This window comes from Pseudonaja textilis, chromosome 17 (genome assembly GCF_049901715.1).
Source record: "Pseudonaja textilis isolate UNSWEBS1 chromosome 17, rPseTex1.2, whole genome shotgun sequence".
Classification (NCBI taxonomy): Eukaryota; Metazoa; Chordata; class Lepidosauria; order Squamata; family Elapidae; genus Pseudonaja; species Pseudonaja textilis.
In genome coordinates, this window is record NC_142006.1 from 5,426,023 (window position 1) to 5,438,885 (window position 12,863).

General features: G+C 44.5%; 1 protein-coding gene across 4 annotated transcripts in view; it reads left to right on the forward strand.

The window, feature by feature from the left end:
• WHRN (whirlin) overlaps positions 1-12,863 on the forward strand; it is a 57,033-nt gene that overhangs the window by 22,630 nt on the left and 21,540 nt on the right. For 3 of the 4 annotated variants that reach the window (XM_087914483.1, XM_087914484.1, XM_087914486.1), the window contains exons 3-4: positions 6,277-6,402; positions 11,728-11,930. In XM_087914483.1, the coding sequence (XP_087770609.1) occupies positions 6,277-6,402; positions 11,728-11,930 (329 nt within the window). The remainder of the gene's footprint in view (positions 1-6,276; positions 6,403-11,727; positions 11,931-12,863) is intronic. The other variant, XM_087914485.1, reaches the window with a different exon arrangement.

Genomic DNA, 12,863 nt, shown 5'->3' on the forward strand with positions numbered 1-12,863 from the left:
ATAGAATAGAATAGAATAGAATAGAATAGAATAGAATAGAATAGAATAGAATAGAGTAGAATAATAGAGTAGAATAGAATAGAATAGAGTAGAGTAGAGTAGGGTAGGGTAGGGTAGGGTAGAGTAGAGTAGAGTAGAGTAGAATAGAGTAGAATAGAGTAGAATAGAGTAGAATAGAATAGACTGACAGAGTTGAAAGGGACTTTGGATGTCTTCTAATTCAATGTCCTGCTCAGGCAGGAAACTCTATACAATTTCAGACAAAAGGCTGTCCTGTGTCTTCTTAAAAGCCTCCAATGTTGGAACATCCACAACTTCTGGAGTTATTGTTCCCGCTGATAGGAAATTTCTCCTTAGTTCTAGGCTGCTTTTCTCCTGGATCGGTTTCCATCCGTTGCTTCTTCTCCTGCCTCCTTGTGCTTTGGGGAATACTTTGACTCCCAATCTTCTTTGGGGCAGCCCCTCAAATATTGGAGCACTGCTACCACCTCTCCCCTGGTCTTTCTTTTCCTTAAACTGGGCGTACCCGATCCCTGCGACCATTCTTAACCTTCCTAGCCGTAGAAACAAATCTGCACTGAACCCTTACTCAGGGGTCTGTTTCAAGAGAGGGCAGACTGTACCCGTGAGGGGCGAACCATCCTTGATTAGGGCTGGGTGAGAGTTCGGTTTGAAAAGAGGTTCTGAATTCCACTCAATAATGAATTTAGCTCCCAGTACCCCACAAAGCAGAGCCATGTCGTATCGCTGGGGAAAGAGGCAAAAAAACGACAACATCCCAGCTCTACTTGCCAGCCTCCAATAAAGGACATTTGCATAATTATGCAAAACTAAATGTATACATCCCGCCAGCCTTTGAAGCGAGGGGTGGGGGGGAGAGAAAGCCATTAGAAATGGGGAATGTTGCCTCCCCCCCACCGGCCCCCCTCCGCTCTTTCCTTTATTGCCAAGACTCAGCAAAAGCGTTTAATGGCAAGAAAGCTTGCGTTTGTCGCATTCCAACCAAAGATTGTGCGCTCTCTCTCTCTCTCTCTCGGGGGGGGGCAGAGGGGGGGGAGAGAAAGAGAGCGAGAAAGGGAGAGTGGGAGAGAAAGAGGAAGAGAAAGAAGGACAGAAAGAGGAGGAGGGAGGGAGAGGGGGACAGAAAGAGAGAGGGAGAAAGAGAGAGAGAGAGGAATAGAAAGAGAGGAAGAGGGGGGAGAGAGAGAGGGACAGAAAGAGCAAGAAAGAGAGAGAAGAAGAGAAAGAGGGGGAGAAAGGGGGCAGAGAGAGGGGGAGAGAGTGGGACAAGGGAGAGAGGGAGAAAGAGGAAGAGGGAGGGGGGAAGAATAGAAAGAGGGGGAAAGGGAGAGGGACAAAGAGAGAGAGAGAGGGAGAGAGAGAGAGAGGGAGAAGGGGCAGAGAGAGAGGGAGAGAAAGGGACAGAAAAGAGAGAGAGGAACAGAAAGAGGGAGAGAGGGAAGGGCAGAAAGGGGGGAGGGAGAGAGGGACAGAAAGAGAGGGAGAGAGGAACAGAAAGAGGGAGAGAGGGAGGGAGAGGGACAGAAAGAGCGAGTGAGAGAGAGAAAGAGAGAAAGATATATATATTTGACAGCATCAGCAGGAGCCTGACTCAGCAAGACAACTGGAACATATTTGCAAACAAACAAATGAAAGCAAGAATTGATGTCCTTTTCGCAGTTGTTCCTTCAAGGGAAGGACATTCTCTACTGATTGTCTTCCCCATAGTTACTGTCTCCTCTTATTCCTGGTTTTTCTCACCACCATCACCCTTCCCTTCTGATCCGTGTGCCACGCCTAAAATTATGCCTGGCTTCCGATTTTGGTTTCTACGTGTCATCCTGGTCTCTAAACTAAGCAGTTCCAACTTTTCTTTCATCGTGGGACTCCCAGGATGAATCCATCTCCCCTTCTTCTCCAAAGGGTTTGGACAACGGCTCTTAGAACCCGCAGATGTTCTCTGTCCCCATCATTTTCCCTTACTCCTTCCTTTGATCAAGCTACAGCATCTTGGGAAGAACAAGGGATCTTCAGATGAATTTTCAAAGAGGAAAACTCAGAAACCCACAGATGACGACCCACAGCTTCTATAGGTTAACTATCTAGATGCTGTGCAAACCTTAATATCAGGATTTTTTTTTCCCTTATGAAAATGAAATCCAAACAGATGCCACCGTTATTTCTGGTCCTACAGAAAAGCGGGGAGTCAACCTATTTTCCAAAGCACCTGAGGGCAGGACAACAAGGAACAGATGGAAATGTATCATGGAGAACTAAGGAGAATCTTCCCAACGGTGAGGACATCTTGCCTCCAGAAGGTTTGGATGTTCCATCACTGGAGGCTTTTAAGAAGAGGTTGAACAACCTGGAATGGCATAGGGTCTTCTGCTTGAACAAGGACTAGAAGACCTCCAATCCTGTTCTGTGTTCTGATTTCCAGGCAAGTGGAAAAGAAACAACAAAGCCTCCATAAGCCGTATGGTTGCAGCAGGGGTGGTATTCTATCGGTTCAGCACGGTTTGGCTGAAGCGGTAGCTCCGAGGATCATCGGAGCAAACTGGTTCGCTCCGACGATCGGCTGCTGGGCCACCAGACCGCCTTCCCTCTATTTCCTGGTTTTGAAGCTCAGCTGTTTTGCACAGCACAACATGGATTGCTGCACATCAGCTGTTTAACACACAGGGTGAATGTAGGATTGCAGGAGAAGGTCATTAGGAAACCCTCTGCGCGCATGCAAAGCGCGCCCACCAAGCCACACCCACAGAACCAGTGGCAAAACAGTTTGACTCCCACCACTGAGCCGCAGGGTAGTTTACAAGTGTTAAGCCTATCCTATCTCCATATGCTCAGTGTGTCCATACACAGAGGAGTCTATTGTCATGCATTCAGCACCAATTGCCTCCGGTCAGAATTAACCGATAACCTCCAATTACTTCTGTCCTTCCAACATGGAGAAGTGTACTGCCTATTTTCTCAGGTTCACTTCATCAGTAGCGCTAAATCGTTCAAGGGGAGTGTTAATGGAAACGCTTGCTGTGCCAAAAGGGCACATCAGCCCACAAGCTTGGATGGAAGCAAGATATCTTTGGAATCTGTTCATCTGGTGCCTTTCCAGAACCCGTTTCTTTTCTTCGTTGCATCTGGCAGGCCACTGCTACATATTTCAGCGATCGGGGAGACAAGGTTGTGCCTTTAAAACTGCCCCTTGGCATCGTGAGATCTCATCCGGTCAATTTATCTGACTGCTGCTGTCTTTAAAGCCCCAATTCAGCTGCATTACCCACAGCTGGCTTGATGAGCAGAGATCCTCCACCTTGGTGTCAGCAGGCTAACGGTGTGTGTTCAAGGCACAAATAAGATGGAAAGTTTTGAGAAGATGGAATGGGGTAAATCCAAGCTTAAATCAGAATAAATCTGGGTGTCTGGATGACACGTCTGCATCTATCAAAGGTGCACCTTGGTAGGGTCAATGGCTGGACCATGACCTCCAAAACCAAAGAGCCAAGTTCACATTGGTACGGTCAATTTTTGTGTGTACAACCCAAGTTTTGCAGCCTGACGCATCTGGCAGAATGTTGGACAGGCTCTCCAACCAGCGACAAATTGTTTAATGTGGTTTATTGAATCAATCAACCATTTCTGGGTGCAACGATATGCTCCACTGTAAATCATGGTTGACAAGCCATCAAGACCAGATTCAAGCAACGCGACCAACCAAAACCAGCCAACCCATATTATTCACCATTATCTTCTTTTAATGACTCCATAATCCCTTTTGGGAGTAGAGTCTGAGCAACTGAATGGAGCTGAGTGTTTACTGGCCAGATGCCCTTCCTGTCACCAGTGCGGAGTTATAATCAGCAGATATATTCTCACCGTGCCCAGAGAGAGAAATATCTGCCTCTACCTAGGATTGAACTCACAGCCTCCTGATTGCGAGGTGAGACTTCCACCTCTAAGCCACCACGCCAGTCAGCCAACCCATATTATTATGATTCCTTATATTGAGTAAGCCATCTCTTTCTCTCCTTCAAGTGGGACTCACCTCTTGGGGACTTCGTGACGATGTGGTTTACTTAGCAGCAAGAATGGTTTGTTATTGCTTTCTGCAAAAAGGGTTTTGCAACTTTCCAACCGGACCTCCCAAGATTTCCACGGGCTAAATCAACTTCATTTGGCTTTCTCAAGGTCACAAACATAGAGCGGGTTGCTGCCACCAGCTGTAAGTCTAAATGTTCCCCAAAGTCCAGCTCATATCCTGGTTTTTGAGATTGGCCAAGGTCTGCCCCCACCTATTTGAAAGGAGCTTATGGTTAAAATAGGACTTAGGGACGTATAGACCATCTTCAGTGGTTTGGAAGAAGGCCAAAACTTTGGGGGTTTGTAGGCAGCTATTATGATCATTATCTATGCAGCCGGTGCTTCCAGCTTTAATCTCCATAATTACCACCTGATAAAATATATCGCTTTCCCTAAAAATGGCTGTTTTGTCCCATTAATAATGCAAAAGGTTGGTGGGTTATTTTTCCCCCCAAACAATGAAATCGGTCCCAGCGTTCCAGATCTTATTAAACTGATCAAAAGTCTCGAGTTTCTTTAGAATATTTGCTGATTGTTCACCTCCCTAATTAACATGGAATTAACGCTCGTTCCTGTTTCCTGATTTGCAACGAAGAATGCCTGATCCCTGCAAATGTTGTATTATTATTTTTTCTTCTCTCTCTCTCTCTTTCTCTCTCCAGCTTGGTTAATTGCTCCCCAGACTAAAGGGAGGGGGAGAGAATTCATTCCCTTTAAGTTATCTCATTCTTTGCAGTGTCTCATCTTAGAGCCCAAAGCAGTGTTTGTTCAATAAGGCCTCTACTATAATATTTCAAAAGTGAGAAGAGAGGTGTGGGTTGCTTCTACCTATGTCTGCTGAAGATGCACTTAGCCTGAATTTTAATCAAAACGATGTCTGCTTTTCTCTCTCTCTCTCTCTCTCTCTCTCTCTCTCTCTCTCTGGGGGCTTTAGCAATAGGAGCCTGGTTGCAGAATCAAAGCAATTAAAACATTTGCCATCCTGACCTGGTTCAGGTCTCTCTCTCTCTCTTTTTCTCTCTCTCACCTGTACAAGTGGAACTTGAATATTTTCAAGCCCTTTGTCTTTGCATTGTGAGGAGGCTGCTTTAATTCCCCCCACCCAGGATAAGCGAAGTGGCTGCTTCCAACCTCAGAGAGCTTAGATTCAGCCAAGGAAATGTTTAAGGAAAATGTGTCAAGTTGATGCCGCTAGAAGAGAACCAAATAGAGAACCAAACTACAGGAGTGAAACAAAACCATCATTGTAGGTTGCTTCTCTCCTGTTTCCTTTTTAAAAATATTTATTTTATTTTTATAACAGCAACAACAACAACAAATAAAACCTTTCTGTTCATCAGTGTGTCAGTCATCTTTTGCAACCTTCTGATGAGCCAAGTCAAGGGGTAATCCAGATTCACTCAACAACTGGTTTACTAGTTGTTAGTAACTTCAGTGATTCCCTTGTGCCAAAAAAGGTCTTAAAATGGGGCAAATTTCACTTAGCAACTCTCTTCTTCAGCAACAGAAATGTTGGGCTCAACTGTGGTCATAAATCAAGGATTGCCAGTATAATAGCAATAGCACTTAGGCTTAAATACCCCTTCATAGTGCTTTACAGCCCACTCTAAGTGGTTTACAGAGTCAGCCTCTTGCCCCCAATAATTTGGGTCCTCGTTTTACCAACCTTGGAAGGACGGAAGGCTGAGTCAACCTTGAGCATGGTGAGAATCGAACTCCTGACAGTGGGCAGAATTAGTCTGTAGCACTACATTCTAATCACTAGGTACCGTGGATGGATGGATGGATGGATGGATGGATGGAAGGAAGGAAGGAAGGAAGGAAGGAAGGAAGGAAGGAAGGAAGGAAGGAAGGACAGCAATAGCTTCACAGTGCTTTCCAGCCTTCTTTGTGTGGTTTAGAGTCAGCCTCTATTGCCCCCAACAATCTGGGTCCTCATTTTACCCACCTCAGAAGGATGCCAGGCTGAGTCAACCTTGAGCCGGGTGGGATTTGAACTGCCAAATTGTAGGCAGCTGGCTACAGCAGAAGTAGCTTGTAGTACTGCGCTCTAACCAATGCACCACAGAGGCTCCTGATGTGATAATGCCAATGACAAGGCAAGTTCTGAAAACCAGTGAAGGTCACATCTATGCGAAAAGACTCTACTTACTTGTACAATTCAATGGTTATTTTTTCCCCCCCTTCTTGATGCAGGTTAACCTTGTTTTGGATGAAGGACGATCTCTGGGCCTCATGATTCGAGGCGGGTCTGAATACGCCCTCGGGATTTACATCACGGGGGTGGACAAGGGTTCGGAAGCAGAAAACACTGGCTTGAAAGTAAGTTCAGATGAGACTCTGGCGTGAGTCCGGGAGGGGCCCCGTTTTGTAGAAATGACAATGCGTAGATATAATTTCTGAGATTTATCAGGTAACGTTTCCATCACGTTGAACTCTTTTTAAAAAAAATAATAATAATTTTATTGGGATTATAATTGGAAATGTGAAAACGAATACAAGTCCAAAAAACTAGAAAGTGCAGGAAAAAAAAGGAAAAAAGTAGAAAAGAAAGAACAAAGAAGTACAATTTTAGTAAGTTATCCCTAAGAAACAACAAATGGACGTTTCCCCATAACTCATCTCTTAATTATTAACAAAATCTTAAAGCTTTATTGTTTATTCCTTATCAGCAGAAGTCCGTTAAGAGCTACCAGAAATAACTATGTAATTATTTTAAGCTTGATCAAATGAACCAACTTTATATTCCTTCCCTACACTTTTAACAATCTTAGGTTTTAATCCCATGAAATAATGTCCTGGAACTTGACTTCTTTTCGCCTTTTCTTCATCTTATCTCAGTAAATCCTTCAAAAACCTTAACAGATCTCTCTGTAAATCCAGTAAAAAAAATAATGTCCAAATCTCTCTTCTGATTTAATACTTGTATGTAGAACTTGACCAAAAGTAGAAGCAACTTTTCTCAACTCCACGTCTTATAGAAAAGTAAACACAACAAAAACATCTGAATATTCAAAAGAAATGCTCAGACGCTTTATGAATAAGGTAGAATATCAAAAGTTCTTTTTTTTTCCATGGAAAAAAAGAAACTTCTAAAACAATTCAGGACAGTCCTAATTGGAAATCTTGGTTCATCTGCAAGATCCTCACCCAGAGTAGCAGTGATGGGGCCTCTGGTTGAAACTATCACAAAGAAGATACCATCTCTGTCACTTTCACTTTAGTCTGAGCTAATGCCTGTCTTCATTAAATGAGGACAGAGGTCTCACTCATCCTATTTTTTTCCTTTCCCTCTATTTCAAGGACACTTCCTTCGATTCAGAAGTATTCACAACCAATCTTCATATTTTGTCACTCTAAATGACTCAGAAGGGGACCAAATGCAGAGATGGCAATTCTCCATTTCCCCCAATAGCGATTTTCTGTTCATTTGCTCATTAGTCTCCCACTGACACCTACCCCACCCCCACCTCCCCTCGTCAGCTGCCCAAAAGGACATTTCTCCTTTCTGTCCTGCATCACAAAATTGCTTGTTTTTGTAAAATGCCAAATGGTTTCAAGCAGGCGACAGAACATTAGGCTCAGGAAAGAGATGTGAAACGATAACTCTGGGTATATAATAAAGAACATTATTTCCTACAAATAAATGGCTTCAGGTCTTCAGCGGATGGTTATCATTCCATCTGTTCCCCTTACAAGTAGAAGTTAATAATCCTCCAAGAGTAATGCCTAGTTTTCGGTGCCCTTCTTCTACCTGCAACCTGTCAGGCACGAATAACAAGACCTGCATGCCTGGAGTTCAAACTAGCTACTTTATTATTCTCCACCTATAATACAGGAATCATCCCAGACTTAGCAGATTTGCTGGAAAGACTAGAGAAGGCTCAGTGGCATTCAAGGAGAATGTCAGGGTTCCAGTGAGGGAGGAAGGTCCTGGAGGACAAGGCGTATGTGATCATCCATGGTCTCAGTGTTGATGAGAATGTCAACCAAGTAGACAAGGACCCCCTCATAGAGATGCTCGTGTTTCTACCCTTCCCTTGTTTAATGGCGACTCGAAGACAGGCACAGGAATGTTTTATGAGTTGACAGAAAGGGTCAGACTTTGTCCTGGAATACTGCATCCAGATTTGGTCACCACAATATGAAAAAGATGTTGAGACTCTGAAAAGAGCGCAGAGAAGAGCAACAAAGATGATTAGTCGTCTGAAGCTGAAACATATGAAGAACGCTTGCAGGAATTGGGCTCATCTAGTTTAATGAAAAGAAGGAGAGGGGCTGCCACAAAGAAGAGGGGGTCAACTTATATTTCAAAGCAGAAGAAGAATCAATGGATGGAAATTAAACAAGGAGACAAGCAACCTGGAATTAAGGAGACATTTCCTAAACAGTGAGGACAATTAACCAACGGAACTGCTTGCCTCCAGAAGTTGTGGTGCTCCATCGCTGGAGGTTTTTAAGAAGAGACTGGACAATCATTTGTCTGAAATGGTATAGGGTCTCTTGCTTGAGTAGGGGGCTGGACTAGAAGACCTGCAAGGTCCCTTCCACCTCTGTTATTCTATGTTGAACGGTCTTGTGTTTACATAATGAGTCCATGCGAATTCCCTCACATTTCTCGAGCACATTTCTCGTGCTCCTCCGAGCTACATTCTCTCCTGATTAACAAAACTGGTTTGGGGATACAGAATACATCTTCTCTACTTCATTCGCGGTTCTTGTTATTCCCCCCCCCTTCCCCCCCCCCCGGAATGTCCTAGGCTGCTTGAATGTAGAGAAGATCCGGGAATAAGGCTAGAGAAAAACACGGTGGTGAGTTTTAGGGGACACTCCTCCGTCTTGGGAGCTCCCAGTTTTGATAGAAAACACTGGGAACTCGAGATTCCAATTTTGGAGATCATTCGAAACACCGCATCTCCTAGTTTGCTGAGAATCGAGTGGCCACCGGATTGCACATTGGCCACTTGCCTTGACTTTGCAAGCTGCCGTGGTAGGAGCAGAAAGGAGCGTTGCAAAATTCCACAAATTTTCCCAGCCGAGATTTGATTGATTGCTTGTCACCCGATCACCGGGAGAATACGCTAGGGCTGGTGGCAAAAGGTTTCTCTTTCTCTGGATGGAAGTAAATATCATCCCCCATCATAGGGCAGGAACATATATCTTGCAGCAGGATTGGCCATGAATAATTCATCGTGACCTAGCTTTTAATGTGCTGGCTGTCACACTGGAGGCGAGCACCGCACTCTTGTGTCGGTTTCAACCATCGTCTCCAAAGCCCTTCCCACAGCTCCTTGTTCCTCCTCTTTCCTGTCTCCGCGGTGGATAACCATTTCAATCACAATAGAGCTGGAAGGGACCTTGGAGGTCTTCTAGTCCAGCCCCTTGCTCGAGCAGAAGAACTTATATACCATTTCAGGCAAGTGACTGTCCAGTCTCTTCTTAAAAACCTCCAGTGATGGAGTGTCCATGATTTCTGGAGGCCAGCTATTCCCGCTTGTTAATCATCCTCACTGCTAGGAAGTTTCTCCTCAATTCCAGGTTGTTTCCTCCCTTGATTAATTTCCATCCTGTCTGACCCAGGTTTCGTGAAACGTAATTAAACACAAATTTGTTTTAAAAGCAAAACCTATTTTAATGCAGCGCTGGGAATTACTTTCATCCACAGCCAGAACTAAACTTAAACAGTTCCCCAAGATAAGCACACGCCTGTCAGTCCTGTGGAATGCTGCCGAAAACAGAAGTATCCAAATTAATTCTAACAGAAACTAACCGAAGTACCTGAAAAAAACCAACCGGAATACACAGACCTTCAAAGAGGACTCGGAATCGATTGAGCTGCTTTGCTTCCTGCAAAGCTTTTGTCATTGAGGTCTGACTTTTATCCCTTGTGGGAGGGGCAATCACCTCCCAGCCTTACTCCCAAGTCACCCCTTCTGGTTCAGCTGCTCTCGCCTTCTAGCAGCTCTGTGCATGCACGCACTGGGAACAGGCTCCCCTGGGTCCTCTGCCTCGCTGCTGCCAGGCTCCAAAGGCTCCAAAGGCAGTACCTCACTCCCAGATGGTCCTGGCACCATCCCTGCATCAGATGCAGGATCCTCATCCAAGTCCTCTCCAGGTTCCCTGATCGGTTCCATTTCTTCCTCACTGTCCGATACCGCTGCCGGTTGCACCAGCTGCCGGCGAACCACAACACATCCATTGTTCTTTGTCCTGCCTTCTGGTGCTTTGGAAAATAAGTTGACCCGCTCCTCTTTGTGGCAGCTCCTCAAATACTGGAAGACTGCCATCATGTCACCCCTCATCTTTTTCTTTTATCCATACCCAAACCAGGGAGAACAGTGCAGAAATTATGAAAGGGCGAATTAAGACCACGTCCGTTCCATTTCAGGTTGTCTCCCTTACACCCTTAGAAGTCACCTGTGCATGAAAATACAATGCTCCGTAGAGGGTAAGAGAGTCACAACGGCAATAACATTCTTTAATGGGATTCTCTTCCCCCTGGCTCTTTTCTTGCCAAGTTCGCCTTGTTTTAGAGATGGCGGGCAGTTCTGGAAAAAAAAAAATTGCCAGTTGATGAGAAGAAGAAGAAGAAGCCCTGAAGGCTTTTTCCAACCACCGGCCTCGTCAATGGTGACCAGGACTTGATTTCAGCAAAGAGAAAGAAAAGAGATTAGGGTCTGAATTGATCAATGTTCTCCATTGCTGTTAATTATCTGGCCCCGCAGCTATTAGACAAGAGAGAAAATTACTTTTTAACCAGGTCAATTTACAAACCCAAGAACCGGGCCTCAACCAAAAGTCAAGCTCATTATATTTTTTTAAAAATGTGTGTGGTTTAGGGTGTTGTGTGAATTGAGAGCATTTTGTCAGTGTGCAATTAGAGGGGGAGGGCGGGTTAAATCAGTCATTGTCCCCCAAAAAAGGAGAATATTTGTAGCTCGGGTTGAAAGGAGAGGTCCTTGATGCTGTCTGAGCTTGCTTATTTTCTTGCAGACGTTTCATGACCCAACTAAGTAACATCATCAGTGTTAGAAGGAAGGGGTTTGAAGGAAGAGGAGGAGGACCAAAAGAAGGATGACTGTGGGATCCTTGGTGCTCTCTGAACTTGGTGGTTTTCTTGCAGACGTTTCATGACCCAGCCAAGTAACATCATCAGTGCTAAAAGGGAGTGAGGTTTGCTGTTATTCCTCTTATTCACTCCCTTCTAGCGCTGATGATGTTACTTGGCTGGGTCATGAAACGTCTACAAGAAAACAAGCAAGCTTGGAGAGCCCTAAAGAACCCATCAGTCATGGTGTCTGCTTAAAGATAACTCCTAACCATGGATCATGGTCAATATGACAGTTGATGGCCAATGTCGCTAGAAGGGGCAAAGAGCTACTGTTGATGTTACCGTCTTGAGGAATCAATGAAAATAATTTTGGTGGGTTCATTTTCCAAAGTTTCCACCTTCCCATGGGAGAAGATCTATCGAATTCCTCAATCAATCCAGGTCATGGTTGTCCCAAAGCTGCTTTTCAAAAGGCAACTGGACTTCCTTGGTTTGTTTTCCCCCGTTGAAAACGCTTCTCATCCAAGAATTCAACATTTTGAAACGCAACATTTTGGGGACTTCCAATGGGAACTTCTATCCCCCTTTCCCTGCAGGTTGGAGACCAGATTCTGGAGGTCAACGGGCGAAGCTTCCTCAGCATTTCCCACGACGAGGCCGTCAACCTCCTCAAGTCCTCCCGCCATCTCATCATGACCGTCAAAGACGTGGGAAGGCTACCTCATGCCCGGGCCACAGTGGATGAGACCAAGTGGATCACCAGCTCCCAGATGGGAGAAACGATGATCAATTCTGCAGGGTTGGTATATATCCCCAGAACAAGAGTTCCTTTGCAAGAGGGGCTTATTATATAAGCACAGTCGGTTGGACTGAGCACCGTGGGCTCTTTCCTAAGAATGCTGAGCTCTGTAATGGAGTAGACCAGGGTTTCTCAATCTTGGGAACTTGAAGATGTGTGGAGTTCAATGCCTGGAATCCCCCAGCCAGTATGGCTGACTGGGGAATTCTGGGAATTGAAGTCCACACATCTTTAAGTTCCCAAAGTTGAGAAACACTGGAGTAGACAACTTCCTGATAACTAAGGAAGGCCAATCTTTGGCCAAAGGATTAAGGATTCCAAATTGTCTGCCTGTCTGTCTGTCTACCCATCCTCTTATCTACCTCTATCTATCATATATCTATCTACCTACCTACCTATCTCTCTACCTATCTAGTTGTATGTCTACCTATCTAGTTGTCTGTCTAGCTGTCTAGGTAGACAGACAGACATGTAATAAAATTTATTGGCCATCTTACCACAAGATAACCCCGGGTGGCTGTTGTAAATTAGATGGTATGGCTGGTCCAGGGAAAGAAATTAGTCTTTTTTGTTCTGTATGAGATCCCATGAATATTTCAGAACTCACACTAACACTTCCACGGATTTCCTGCTTCAAATTCAATATTGTCAATATTCAAGCACAAAGGAGCTACATGACCAGTTTTTAAAGCATTGCTTGGATTTCTACAGCGTGCTAAGACAAGCCAGTTCAGGTTCACCATAATGGTGCAGATTGGAAATAATAATAATAATAATAATAATAATAATAATAATAATAATAACAACAACAACAACATTCTTACCTTCTGTGATATCCGATGGCTGAGATTTCTGGATGTGAGAAAGAGAACATAAAAGTTGGAAAAACAGGAAAGCAAATAAAATAATCATAGTACCAGGTCTCCTTAAACC